The 14,590-nt window shown below is 49.1% G+C and overlaps 2 protein-coding genes across 2 annotated transcripts in view; both read right to left on the bottom strand.

Annotated features, from left to right (window-relative positions):
* RFWD3 (ring finger and WD repeat domain 3) overlaps window positions 1-7,604 on the bottom strand; it is a 22,410-nt gene extending 14,806 nt beyond the window's left edge. The window contains exons 1-5 of the mRNA XM_033069799.1: window positions 7,567-7,604; window positions 5,413-5,791; window positions 3,763-3,995; window positions 1,958-2,055; window positions 1,663-1,860 (exon numbers count right to left, since the gene is read on the bottom strand). Of these exons, the coding sequence (XP_032925690.1) occupies window positions 1,663-1,860; window positions 1,958-2,055; window positions 3,763-3,995; window positions 5,413-5,789 (906 nt within the window). The 5' untranslated portion in view covers window positions 5,790-5,791; window positions 7,567-7,604. The remainder of the gene's footprint in view (window positions 1-1,662; window positions 1,861-1,957; window positions 2,056-3,762; window positions 3,996-5,412; window positions 5,792-7,566) is intronic.
* MLKL (mixed lineage kinase domain like pseudokinase) lies at window positions 7,603-14,512 on the bottom strand. Its single transcript, XM_033069800.1, has 11 exons — window positions 14,058-14,512; window positions 12,812-13,380; window positions 12,537-12,650; window positions 12,261-12,435; window positions 12,062-12,159; window positions 11,804-11,939; window positions 11,178-11,262; window positions 10,624-10,772; window positions 10,376-10,425; window positions 9,779-9,919; window positions 7,603-8,759 (listed from the first exon to the last, which is right to left on the bottom strand). The coding sequence occupies exons 2-11, from the start codon at window positions 13,266-13,268 to the stop codon at window positions 8,707-8,709; spliced, it is 1,458 nt and encodes a 485-aa protein (XP_032925691.1). The 5' UTR covers window positions 13,269-13,380; window positions 14,058-14,512; the 3' UTR covers window positions 7,603-8,706.
* Window positions 14,513-14,590: the final 78 nt, after the last annotated feature.

Raw genomic sequence — 14,590 nt, 5'->3', positions numbered from 1 at the left:
CAGTGTTGTATGAAACACTGACATGTCACTGACTCCAGTGACACACAGGGAGCCAGATATTTCAATAATTTTGTGCATCTAGCTGCAACCATTTAGTACTTTACATTCACCTTAAAAAGAAGGCAGGTTATAACTTCAGGATGCCATAATATCTTCCAAGTTTATTGTTTTGCAAATATTCTTTGTTGATAAGAAAAGAGGCAGAGAATACTCAAATTGAGTAATATTAAATTACTGTGTGTGCTTCAAATGTAGACTTCTCTTACTTAGTTGCATGAAGATATCACAAGCAATAGTCTCAGAGCAGCCAATCTCCCTCCCTTTGTAAAAACTGCCTTGCTGAGCAGTAAATGGCCAAGATAGTTTTCCTGGCAGCCAGCAGCTGCCACTGGCAGGATCAGGAATGCTGGAATTTCACAGCAACTCGCACTCAAACCACTTAGTACACAGACCATGCACAGCAACTCTGGGCTATTCAACCAGAGAATGCCCAGTTGCAAAGAACGGCGAATGAAAATGAGAAGATGATTTAGCTTCAAGGTTCTTTCCAGAGCAAGTCCTCCCAGGAAATTTTCTGTATTTGTATCACTGGAAGAGAAAGAGGCAGCAAGCAACCCTTGAGATGTTAGTGCTCAAGAAGAAAGCAGTCACAAAATTCCAAAGAGGAAATATGCCAGACAGGTCTCTCAGAATTCTGTCTGGGCCTGAAGTGGGGGAAGAAAAGCTTACACAGAATTGACAGGATAAGAAAAATCAACTTTGGGTCTTTGCTATGGCAACAGGGATTCTTTAGGTTTAGTCACAGCACACGTCAAGAGGACGTATTTCGTGTTGAGAGGAGGGAATCCTGCAAAGTCAAGCAAGAATACAGAAGCTCTCAAAATGACAAAGCCAAAGAAACCCATGGCTTCCAGCCACCGACTCAGAAAGCAGCAGAACTGAATCCTATTTACAAGGTACTCATTGACCCATTTTTTGTCAACATTCCTTAATGGAAAAAAGGAATAAGGAATAAAAACACATCACAAAGAAGTGTAGATCTCATCGAGGGAGATCAGTATTAACTATCGAAAGAAAACCTTCAAAAAATGATTTACCACTTTCAAAGGGACATTAAAAGATGTAACCTGGTTCTCAGTTTGCTCTCTGCCAGCTTCCTAAACAACTTGATCCTCTACAAAAGCAGATACAGCTCACAACAGAAGAATAATCAACTGAAAATTGAACTAGATGATATTTAGAGTACTTTCCAACCCTAGCCATTCTGTGGTTCCAAAACAGTTCTCAGACAGATTTCTTGTCCAATGACAGTCTTTATGCTTAATTAATTGCTTCTAGGAATCTGTCTGCTATTTCCATTCCAGGTGTTTCTCTCCAGAACCAGAGTGGGGCATTCTGAAACCACTTCCAAGTTTAGCACTTGAACTCTTAAACTTTTGCATCTGCTACTTCACAGAGAAGATCCAAGTCATAACCCATCCTTTAAAGTACTTCTAGTTGTAACTGGCCTAATAACATCAAAATAATGGTGGGGTTTGTTACTTCTCACAGCAGCTTCACACAGCAACCAGTTGTAACACAGTGACCACATCTGAGGCACAAGTGAGGGACACAGAGTAAGTGCTTTCAGTGCTTTCCAGTGCACATAAACACCCATTTTACCTGAGGGCACTTCCCTGCCTGTCCCTTGAGCCACCTCTCAATGCAGGTGTAGCCAAAGAGGTGTCCACACCGCAGCGCAGACAGACGGTGGTCCCCAGCATTGGTCCACTGCTCAAAGCAGATTGCACAGGTATCTCCTTCCTCCTCATCCACACGTGCAGCAGGAACTGATGGCTCCAGCTTCTTTTGGGGAGTTGTCTAGGATAAAAAATTTTAAAAACAACACAACTGTTTTAGAAAACACAGCATTGATCATATATAATCTGTCTCCAAAAGCTCTGTAAGTTCACCTTACTTGCTTTTGTTGGACTTCAGCTTCATCTTCACGACTTTCAGGCTCTGCAGAAGCTTGAGACAAAGCTTGAGGTGGCTCTGCTTGGACCTGACTGGAAACTAAAGAAAGCATTGCTTAAATAACCTGATTCATAATGGGGGGAAAAGGAGTTTTCCTGCTTTGATCTGAAATCTTCAGGGCACAGGTTAAGTAGTGACACAGCACAGGTTCTTACAAAGCTTCAGATCGGTGCCCTGGACACAGCCTGTGTTTAAGGCCCTCTATACATGAACAGTAGTGCTGAAGAATTTTGTGTTTTATGAAAAGTAACAGAATTTCAGTGAAAAAGGAGAGATCTTTTAAGGACACCAATTGTTATCAGAATTTTCTGACCTGCATAAAACAAACAGACCTGGTCTACAGTTAAGCTGAGGTAAGGTTATATTCCTGCATCATTATGCCCTGAGAAAGACAGACACCAATATCAGAAGTTGCTTTGCCAAGGGATCTAAGCATGCATATTTCATGTGCCAAGAAAGCATTTCCCGTATGCTGGCTGTCCATTTACTCTGACTTCAGCAGTTTTCCAGCTGGTAATTGTCTGAACTACCAGTGCTGCTGGTATTCTCCCTGTGTTTTTGTGGTGGGCCTCTGTCAGCCCATCTGTTGAGGCATGGGCACACTGAATTGCTATGTGGAGATTGGCACCACTAGCACAGTAAAAAAGGAGCAGAAATCACTGCCCCCCGCCCCCCCCCAGCTCCTGACAAAACATGAGTTATTAATCACATTTAGTAATCAAGGCAGATATCCTCCACCCAGTGGAAGTACCACCTAACCCTGGCTAATGTCCATTTTCAGCCTCTGTGGTTCTGGGCTGTCAGAGGAGCCACTGGTTTATACAAGCAACAAGAGAATTCCAGAAAATCCAACCGAGAGCATATGTTCACACAATAATATACAGCACTTAACAGCTTGAGCTCCTGTCATGTGTAAAACTAGCCCAGAGCAAGCAGAATGGATCTGTTCAAAAGACACCTCATAGGCATACCCTATTAAAAAAGGTAATGAGGTGGGCTGGCCAATCAAAACCAAAACTGAGGGCAGAGAGTGAATCATAAGGACATTCCTTAGAGACTGAAGTAAAAAGATAGCCTTGTTCTTGTATTCTCTAGGCATCAATAACCTTGGCTAGCAAGTTAACTGTTTGTCACTCTTACATAAACTGTGCGTGTTCATCACAAACAATGTCACTGAAGTATGTGTCAGCCTGTGAACATGAGCTTAGATAAAGAATGGTGAGACAGAAAGACATGAGGAAAGAAAAACAAAACAAAAAGCACCTCCATCTCCTCAGCTGAGTGTCACAAGTTCCAGGAATGAAAACTAAACTGAAACAGATTGAAATCTCAAATAATTAAAAAATACTGAATCAGATGCTTCTCTGAAAGCACTTGCTGATGTCCAAGCTGTGACCTGATGTCTTCAATAGCACTCCTTAATAATACATGAGAGTGGAAGCATGGCAAGCAATAATCTCTAAATTTAAATTACAAATAATCCTGGAAATGTTCAGAATAAGTATCAGTCTGCAAACAGCAAAAAGATTGTATTTAACATTATGGTAGCAATCACCCATGCTGCTGCTGTCTTAGGAGCTGCTTGCCAGGAAGCCGTGTGGCAGCAGCCTGCTGCTGTCAGCTGTGGGCACAAAGATCTCTGAGCACCGTCTGCTGAGAAGCTCAAAAGGATTTCCCTGCTGAGTTTTCAAACAGCACGAGAAGTGTCTGAAATCAGTCTCTACACAGCTCCAATACAGTACAAACCTCCTGAGCTTGCTGCTGGAAGTGTCTCCTGGGCTGATGGTAACAGTGGTGCTGCTGCCTCCTCTGCTTCCTCCTCCTCAGAAGTGCTGCTGTCAGAGTCACTCACTTCAATTGTCTCGTCTGGGCGCTGTTCCTGGGGGTCCCTCGCGATACCGGGGAACTCCAGGTGTGGAGCTGCTCCTGCAGATGGCTCTTGGGTCCTGCTCAGTTGAAAGTAACGGTCCAATGCTGCCCTGAGTCCAGAAAAGCAAGAAACAAAAGCCACAGTCGTTTCAGGCAAGCTAAAGACTCATCATCTTTCTCCATGAATGTTTGCAGGAAAATTCCTAGGTTTTGACTGCAGAAGGAAGGTGTCACTGTTATCAAGTCAGGCCTTCTCTGGTAGGGGGGCAATCACATAGGATAGCCCACTTTGCGAACAATCAGCAGGATCAGCAACAATTCATTTAGCTCCGTTCAAAGAAAATCTCATTACAACAATGATATTGCCTTCTTTTGGAGGAGAAGGGGATGATGGGGCTGGAGGGGAGAAAAACAAAGTAGTATCATTCACTAATAAGGGAACTCCTAACCTGGCTCTCCAAGCCTGATTCCTGGAGGAATTGGTACTAAGAAATGCACACTACTTGGATCAGAGCCTCATTCTATTGACTACTTAGTGCTTAGTCTTTTTACTTTCCTTCTTATTTTCTACTGGAATTTCATCCCTAGATAGAAACATCCTCCCTTCTCCCCCATCAGTTCAACTATCATCTCAATTATCTTCCAGATTCAAAGGAGTTTCTCGGATTGCCTTCCAGCCCTCACTACTACAGCGACCTTCACAGGGAATCTGAGGGCAAACAATACAGTTGTGTTTAATCAGCTGGGAGGAGAGGAGCTCTTGGTCTCGCTGACTTCAAAAGCAATGCTTCAGTTAATTATAATTTCACCATTGGCTCATACAAAAGCTAGAATGATGAGACAAAAACCAAACTAGAAATTGGGATTTCTTTCTGACTGGAGAGCATCCCCACTCATCCCCCTTTAATTTCATCACAAATGGTATTAAATAGAGAGGATTTTTTATTTTGTCTGAAAGTAAAAAAACCCAACAAACAAACAAAACACACACAAAAAAACCCCTCACCAAAATCACAACAACAAAAATCCAACAAAAAAATCCTACAGAAAAATATCAGTTTGTATGTTTGTGAAAGTTTCTGCAGCAACTGTCAATAGCAAATGTAATCAGGCAGACCCTAAATCAAAGGTGAAATGCAAATCAGAGCACAAGCTCCACTGAGCTAATTGCTGGCTGGGACTGCTGAGAATCAGCACTGCTGCAGGAAGCACAGACAGGAATCTGGCTGCGTGGAGGGAACAGCAGCAGCAGAAGTTCTGCAAGCAAAATTCAAAATGTAGAAGGGCTCAGAAGTCAACACCATCCCTGCCAACATATGAAACAGGTGGATTCACTTAACAAGGGCAAAGAACCTGCCAGAAGAGACCAGAAGTTGCTGTGTTGTTACTGAACTTAAAAGGTAAGTGAGGTATCCTGGATTTGGCCCCAGCCACACACCTGGGCTGGGCTCTGTAAGCCAGGAAGTTTTGAACTGATGCTGGACTTGATCAGAGGACAGTCCAGACCCAATTTCATTTCTGCTTTACCTGGCACTGATGGTCCTCTGGGAACCACCAATTCTCGGCTGCCTGCGAGCTCTCCTCACTTGTGGCCGCTGTGTGAGCTGTGGCAGACTCTGCTGGTACAGATCTAACGCCCTTTGTAGCCTCTGCAGCCCATCGGGGGCCGTGGCAGGATTCACCTGCGGGTCAGTCTCTGCAGCTGCTTCCCCTGTTGTACCAGCGTTGGGTGTGACATCAGCATCATCAGCAGGAAGGGCTGCAGTGCTGCCTCCTCCTTCCCCGAGCACAGGAATGTTGGAGAGCACTGTGTGACCAGAGGGCTCTGGGGCAAGTGTCTGGAGAGTCTCCACTGAGTAACCAGCCACTGGTTGGAGATCAACTTCCATCTCTTCTTGAGCCATTTCTGCAAGGAGTTGAAGAAAACTAGAATTTACTTATAAGCATACCCTACTTGTAGCCTGATGGTAGCAAGAGGTAGGTACTGTACTCAGTGACTAAAAAAGCTTTTAGAATTCAGTCAAGAGAAAATGTGTCCTTTGCAGCAGAGCTAAACCATAAGTCAATACACATATGTGAGCTGGGAGCATTCTCCCAGAGCCCTGGGCTCAAAGTCTTTGGCTCAACAGCAACTAGCACCAAAGGCACATTGCAAAATCAACCTATATAAGCATTTGGATGAGTATGTAAAGTTAATGTTCTCTTGCTGCCATCATTTACTTGCCAAGTAAATTCATGTGGACCTTGAAGAACAGTTGGAAATATCTGAGAGACTCCCCTGGGTGAGCAGCACTGCACAAGCCCCCAGAGATACAGCCAGAAACAAGCTCTATGACACAGTCCTTTGCTGCACTGCTGAGGTGCACTGACAGCCAAATTTCTACAAATAAAATTGCCTTATCATAACACATCACTGTGACCCTTAGCCAGAGTGCACTGAACAGCCCTTCAGGTATTTACCAACACCAGGCAAACCCAGAAAGGGCATGACAGCAGAACACATGAATGAGACATTATTGGTACCACCTTATCTGCAGCACAAGCATTTGTGGATTCGTATTCAGCCCAAGACTGGATAAAGATGGAATTCGCAGTAAAATTGCGAATATATTAAGGATGGTTGTCCTTCTACATTTTTGGTATATGGATTTCAGGTTACCTACATAAGTACAACCTCGGGGTTTGAAGAAAAACAGATGAGACAACAGTTTGTGCATTATTAATTCTCATGCTGCTGTCAGCCACCAAATCAAGAGTACCTGGGTCACACTGTTCTTACAACACAAAAATGTTCAAGATTATTTCATTAATTGAATGAACAGATGCATGAAAAACTCACAAGTATTTTATTGGAAGAGGTGTGTGGATTAAATTCTGCAAGCTGCTGGAAACCATCCACATTCTCCAAAAAGTACTAGAGCAACCATAAACTTGAAAAGCCTTGGGAACTGCAGACCTTTAGCACTATTTAGAAGCCCAAAGTACAAACACCAATTTTACCAAGCTGTCCCAAACCATGGGCACCTCCCACTGGGCCTTATCCAGCCTGGCCTGGAGCACTTCCAGGGCTGGGACACCCACAACCCCCTCGGGAGACGTGTTCCATTGCCTATAGATTTATTAGATTTATTACAACGCTAATACTGGCATCTTCACGGTTAAATCTTGGAATCTGGCCCAAAGGAGCGGAGCTTCCTCCAGCCAGGCAGCCCCGGGAAGAAATAGCAGATGGAGGATTTCCACAAACATTCCTGGGCCCGAATGAGGAATCCCGAGCGCTTCCAGAGCCCGAATGGGGAATTCGGAGCCCGCCCGGCAGCCGCAGGGTTCGCACCCGAGGGCTGGAGCTGAGGCAGCAGCTTCCCCTTGCGGAGAGCACCCAGGCCCGGCTCCGCGCCGCCCCCACGGGCTCTGCCCTGCCTGCTTGAACACGAAATTAGCAATGATTTAAAAAATCGAACACCACCCAAACGAAACACACGCTCCACAAGCGGGAATTCTCTGCCCTCCTTTTCACGGAGCTCGTATATTTAAAAACGACACCCGTCACAGAAAGGGCACAGGCAGCCCGAGCGCTCGGGGGAAACAAGCCGTGCTGGGGAGCTCAGCCTGGGCCCTGGGGATCGCCGGCCCGGTTCCGGCCCGGACCAACCCGCCCCGGCCCCGCCGCCCCCCGCTCACCTCTGCCGGGCCCAGCCGCCCGCTCGAGCGCCGCGCCGCCCCGCCCCCACCGCCCTATTGGCTGGCTGCGACCTCCGCACCCGCTGCCATTGGGCGAGTCCGAGCATCTTCCGCCTTCTCATTGGCCGGTCGCTCTGTCCGTCTGCTCACCGGAACTGGGAGTGACAGGGACGGGAGGCAGGGCGGTAGGACGGGCTCTGATTGGTCAAATCGCCGCAGTGAGGGCCGGCTGATTGGGCAACGAGCCCATGACGGCATGGGAGGCGGGACAAGAGCAGGGCGGCGAGTTTCCATTGGCGGAGACGCCGCGGGGCGAAAAGAGCGGGAAGGGAAATTCATTCAAACCCGGGGGAGGCGGTGGGGGGGCGCTGCCAGAGCGGCGCTGTGGGCCTGGGGCGAGCCCGGGAGAACCGGGGGAGAGCTGGGAAAACCTCAGGGGAGCCGAGCGGAACAGGAAAGGATCTGGGGGGAACCAGGGCAGCCCAAGGGGAGCCGAGGAGAATTAGAGAATGAGTCAGGTTGGAAGGGAGCTCAGTGAGTCATGTGGTCCCACCTCCCTGCTCAAGCACGCTTGTCCTAGAGCACGTTTTACAGGATTGTCCTAGAGCACGTTTCACAGGATTGCATCCAGATGTTTCTGGAATATTGCCAGTGAGGAAAATGCCACACCCTCTCTGGGCAGTGTTCCAGTGTGTGATCACCCGTACAGTAAAGAAGTTATTCCTCTTATTCAAGTGTAACTTCCTATGTATCATTTTCTGCCCCTTGGCTCTTGTCCTATCGCTGGGCACCACCCAGCACAGCCTGGTCCGTCCTCTGAAGTGTCTCTTCAAATAGGGACCGACACTGATGGGGTCCCCTCTCAGTTGTCTCTTCTCGAGGCTGAACAGGCTCAACTCCCTCAGTCTTTTCTTGTAGTAGAAGCCCTGTTCCATCCCTCTGGCCCCTCAAGCTTCTTGACAGCCTCTCTTCAAGTCACTTCACTCCCCAGCTGCCTCCAAGGCCACCCAGGAGGTGGCCAAGGGTGTCACACCCAGAAACGAACACAGGAGTGTTGAACCATCAGTCTCTGAGGGTGAAGAGGGGCGAGTGGCACCCTTGGGCTTGCTGCCCCTGGTCACCCAGCCCCCTTTTCCACAGTTAACTTCCTTGGTTTCTTCTTTTCTCCAGGTCAGCCAGCAAGTCCACAATCTCTACAAAACACAAGGATGGCGTTAATCAACTCAGAGGATTTGCTGTAGGCTTGTTTGTATTTTTTAACAGATGAGAAGACGGCTTTCCCTCACTGATAGTGACTGGGGACGCAGAGTCACACTGTCCTTGGGCCAGCACAAATGGGCAGGGATTAGCAGGAGACAGCCTTGAGCAGGCAGCACAGCCCAAACACAAGTAGCCATGATTATGGAAACACCCATGTGAACAGCTGCAATAATCTCTCCTTCCAGCTCAGCACCACGCAATGGTAGGTGTTGGATTAGGGTCATATTAGAGCAATAAAACCATCCTGTTTCCTCAGGATGTGGCTTTGCCAACATCTCTAATGACATTTTGGCGTTTTCATTTCAGCCAGGGCGGTTCCCTGTGCCAGCGTCTGTGGAGGAAGGTGCTGGTGGGAAATGGAAGCACACAGATGTGACATTCAGTGGCACATTCCCACATCTCTTGTATGGACCTGGTCCTGTATGATTGCAAGAAGTTTTCTTCCCTTAGACAAGGGAAGGGTATGAACTCTGTGACTTCAAACAAATCAGAAATTTTCCTCTATAATTTCCCGATGTTGCTGTTGTATGGAGACCAGTTACTCCTCTGATCAGACACAAGCCAGCTTCAGAGACAGTGAAAACTTCCCTGTCACAGAGCAGTGCCCAAAACTGTAATTTACTGCTCAAAGTCCAAGGTAGGAATGTTCCTGCAGAGTGTTGTGGCTGATCCAGTTTATGGGATCTGCAGGATCTGAGTGGGGATTAACTCACAGGCCCCTACTTCCAGTTCAGTACTTGTCTGAGAGAAAAAGTTACTTTTATGTGACACCAGATGAACAAACAGCCTGATGATTATTGTCATGGCACGGGTAAAGAAATGTTAATGTGTGAGGTCTGGAACTGGGGGACTTGTTAACATAAAAAGGAAGCTCAAGGCAGGATCCCAAAACACAAAGTCAGGCAAACGGGGCAAAGTACCTGCTGAAGTAGCTGATTGAAGGGACACTTACCCTCGGCAGAAGGGCGCTGGGAAGGGTCAAAGGCCCGGCACTGTTCGATGACTTTCCTCAGTTCTTTGGGACAATCTTCCCCAAGAGGGTCCCAGTAATTGTGATTGCAGATTTTCTCCACGATCTCCTCAGGAGTGCAGCCTAGGCAACAAGTGCAAACAGGAGTGTCAGGATGGAACTCTGCTGCCACAGGAGGGTGCTGGGGAGGAAACCTGGCACAGAGCCATGCCAAGAGCCTGCCTGCAGCCTTTGGCAGGGAGAAGCCAGCAGGGAAGTGACCCAAACTCCTTCTGCAATGAATCCCACCGTATTTGGCATGACACTCTTGGGCTTCAGTTAGAGCAAGATGTGTTTACGCTTAAATGCACAGGACCATCCAATAGAAACAAAAATTATTTGCATGTTTGTGGTTTAAGCAGATTGCTTTATAAGCTGTACTTTATTGTATTGGAGTTTCAGAATTTATGAAGCTGTCATGCAGAGTCAGGCACACCAGGCACCTGCATGGGATGCTCAGGGAAGGAGCAGGGAGCATCCAGTGCCAGGCAGGACCCACAGTGAGGCTTTTACACAGGGAACCACATACTGCTGTCTCACCTTCAAATGGGATTTTGGAGGTTGCAATCTCTGCCAGAACGATCCCAAAGCTGGAAGGAGACAAGCAAGAGTCTCAGTATTCATTCCACCATGTATTCCTCCCTTCTAATGGAGAGGACTGTTGGGCTATGCCAGCTGGAAGCACCTGCTTGTGTGTCCAATTAAATCTGGCCTCCTTCCCTAGCTCAGCAACTACTCAGCCACACACCTGCCTGCTCACAGGCATCTCCTGGGAGGGACAGACACACCTGTATATTTCACAGGGCCTCTTGTAAGGGTAGTTGATGTCTTTCAGGTTCTCTGGAGCGATGTAAGCCAACATAGAGACTTGTTTCCAGTTCTTCTTGGCTTTCCTCTTGATGGATGATTCCGTTTCACACAGCTCAAATCCTGACAGCTGATTGAGAGAATGAGAGAGAGAAAAGGAGAAGTAGAAACCTGTGGTGCAGCTAGGGAGTGCCCTGAGATGGAGAAAACAGAGCAAGATGCCCTGGGCAGCAAAGGCTGGTGTGCAGCCATGTGTGCTGCCCAGCACAGCGCTCTTCCTGCGAGCAAAACCAGAGGTGAAGCAAGTGAAGTGCCCCAGCTTCAGCTTCAGCTCATCCCTGGCTGGATGCTTTAGAAATGCTTACTTTGCTGATGATAAGACCAAGACAGGGAGGTTTAAGTCCCTAAAGCCACAGGGGAAATGCCACTACCCCATTTTATCCTGGACCATCACAATTCCCTTCAGTGTTGGTGGAGGGAGACATCCACAAAACCATTTAAAGCTCCCAAAAGCATCTCCAAGTGTGGTGCTTACCTTCACACAGTAATCCCCAGCCACCAGGAACTTGCTACTGCAGATGCAGCCGTGGAGTCGGGACTTCTCCCCTGTCTGGTGCAACCTGCAGATGGATGGAACCAAGAGTAACACATGAGGATGAGGATGATGATGATGATGATGATGGACTGACCCACCCCCACCTTGGAGCTCCCTCCTGCCCTGAAGGGAAGGCCTGACATGCATCCAGAGAAGCCAGCAGCTCTCTGCCTGTCTTGGTGGATCAACCCTGCCAAGCCAACCTTTCCAGCTGCTGCAGGCAAAGTAACAAGCCTTGAGGATGAGCAGGACCTGTAAGGAGAGCTGGCAGTGCTGTAGGGTACTTCCAAATCTGCCCTGTGGATCTGGGCTAGGGGATTTCCCCCTTCCAGGTCTGTTCAGGCTTGAAGCCAGATGTCGGGGACAATGACTAGGGTAGATGGGAGCTGCTGCATCCAAATCCTCTACCTACTCCCTCACCATCCTCCCACCCCAGTGTCCCAAGGTGGTGTCACTGGGAATCAGTGTCTAACAGGATACCATGGCTTACTCTGAGGTACCAGGAAGCTACACTCAGCTTTTGGATCATCAGGGGAAGTTACCCTGTGATTTATGCAGGTGCTCACCTGTAAAGGCCTCTGGCAGCTCCCAGGGCCATCCGAATGCGGATATCCCAGGAAAGATGCTGCTGCTTGTTCAGCACATCCCGCAGTGTCCCGTGCTTACAGTACTCCATGACGATGGAGAAGCAGGGGCTCCCATCTGCAAGGCAAAATCATCCTGCCTTGTGCCACCTCTTGGGAGGGGATCACAAGGCATGTGCCATCAGCTGGCACTGGGGATGGCAGGGGAGGAAAAGGGTGGCGTTAATGTGACACCCTTACCCTTCTCCTCAATGCAGATCCCGTACATGCGCAGGATGTTTGGAGACTCAAACTTCTTCAGGGTCTGAATCTCCTTCTCAAAGATGTCTCTCACCTTGCTGTGGAAATGGACAGCACAGTGAGATCCCTGGAACAAGGCATGGCACAGTGCTGTGCCACCCTCCTGGGGACACCCTTGCTCCCACCCAGGACAACTCACACTGGGTCAGTGGTCAGTGGCCTCTTGAAGGTTTTGATGGCAACAGGGTACTTGAGGTACTCGCCCTCATAGAGGTCATAGCTCTCTGTGTCCTGCAGGTGCCTGTGGAAAGTGAGTTGGTCTCGCTTGATCTCAGTGATGTCTTCTCTTTTATCAACGTTGACCTTCTTCAAGCCTGCTCCCACCACGTGCCAGAAGGGAACAAGGGTCACATTAGGCAGGGCTTGGGGGGAAAGGACACAGTGCACAAGGGGCAGTGGTGTGACACCGACTTACGCTCCATCTCACGAATGACTTTGTTCAGCTCGTTTTGCATCCAGTCCACCTTGCTCTCCATACACTCCCTGTCGATGTAGATCTCCTCAACCACATCTTTGGGCTCCTCAGTGCCTAGGGAGAGAAACAAGCAAAGGTTGAGCCACTGGATGAACAAGCATGACTGTGTGGTTTGGCTCTTCATGGCCATGGCCATCAAGCCAGAGCTGGGCAGCAGCTGGAGAGAGGGGCCAACCACCAGTCACAGGGAAAGAAGATTTGCTGAATGCACTCACTTGCAATCACCTGGTCCAAGAAAGCTCTGTCATCCCTCAGGTCCTCAGCATCCTGCCTGCGACAGATCTTTGACTGGAAAGCTTCCAGGAAAGCCTGCTTCTGCTCTGCCTGCAGCAGGAGCGAGAGCCCCTGGGCAATGTCCTCCAGGCTTTCATTCACCCACACAAACTCCTCACCAGTACTTCGGGCTCGCAGAAATTTCTGGATCCAGCTGGTCTGGCTGTATTTCGTCACCAGTTTCTGGGCTTCCTCCAGTGCCTGGAGCAGCTTTTTCATCAGTTCCTCTTCATGGTGGGAGATGTGCTGTCGTGGCTGAGCCCTAAGGATCCTCACAGGCTCCAGCAGAATCTGGATGCGCTCCACGAGGCGCTGGCACTGGTGCTTGCAGCACTTCACCTGCTCGAATTGGGCATAGATGGCCTGGGCCACAGAGAAGACCCTCTCCACGATGTTCATGCTTGCAGCAAAGGGCTTGGCCACTGGAGATGTGAGCTGGCAGTGTCTGGTGCAGGTAAGCCTCAGGCGCTGCTCGGAGATCAGCTGGATGCAGCTCTTCACACCTTGCACCCTAAGGAACACCCTGATATGGCACACGTCCTCCCACAGCCCCTCACATCTGCTGCTGCCTTGCTTTCCCTGCTTTGCCAGGCACTGCAGCTTCTCGTGCAGACTGGAGCAGGCACACACAGAGACACCACGAACAGCAGTAGTGGCACATCCTTCTCTACATTAGCAAGAGATGTTTTGGCTGGATTTATGTACATTTATTTAGTGTGAGCCATCCCAGAGAGCTTCCACCCAGAGGAGCAGGGACATCAGTGACCCAAGGAGCATCCCCTGGGCAGCATTCCTGGCTTTGGCCCCGCATCACCCTGGGTTCCTGCCTGCAGACCCCCTATCTTTGGCTGTAAAGATGTATTTTCATTTCTACCCAACGTCTCTCTCTGTGGTCACCCATCTAAAAAAGGCTTGCACATCTTCACAGCCCCAGCATCCCCAGCTTCTGACCATTTTGTCCCCATAGCTCTGTTCTGCCCACTTAAGATTTTAAATCAAGCTCTTTCTATGCTCTCAGCATCCCCACAAGGATGGTGCCTGCTCCCCAGCCCCCATGCAGGTAGCAAGGACAGAAAACCACCCGTTGCAGGGAAATTAGCAGCAGCCGCTCTGATGCAGCCAGTGCTAAGAGAGGGGTGCCAGGGTTTCCAGCCAGGTTCTACTGGCTGGAAAAAGATGAAAACGCACCCAGAATCCAGCTGCAGCCACTCTCCCGTCCTCTTCAGGCTCTGTCTCCAAGGAAGGATCTCATCCACTTGCCAAGAGAAACCCTCTGCTGCCTGGTCCTGCTCCGCTGGCCTCGGTGCTGCGCGGACTGGACTGGCAGGGCAGGACACGCGGGTTTAAAGGGTGTCACGGCGGAAGGGACATTGTGCAACCCAACTTCCCACGACATCACAGCTCCCAGTTCTCAGAAAGCTGCTTGGGGCATTCCCAAGGGCTGTATGCCCTCGTGCTGGGTTTTGCCTGATGGAAGAAGGACGTGCCCACAGGAAGTGCAGTAGGAAAAAGGGGATAAGGAAGCTGTCCCCCCCTGTATTGATGCTTCTGCTATTTTGAGCACCCATTCTGCTGTGCTGGCAGCTGTGGGAAGGTTTGCCCAGGGCACTGGAACACCCACAGCTGGGGCTCTGTGCCCTGCTGAACTTCCTGCATGTGCAGTGAGACCCTCCAGAGCACGGCCCTGCTCGTCTCCCCATCCCTGAGCCCCAGGAGCCCCC

The sequence above is a fragment of the Catharus ustulatus genome, chromosome 11, assembly GCF_009819885.2.
Source record: "Catharus ustulatus isolate bCatUst1 chromosome 11, bCatUst1.pri.v2, whole genome shotgun sequence".
Lineage (NCBI taxonomy): Eukaryota > Metazoa > Chordata > Aves > Passeriformes > Turdidae > Catharus > Catharus ustulatus.
Note: the sequence above shows the minus strand (reverse complement) of the source record. Positions and strands in the feature narration are given on the sequence as shown.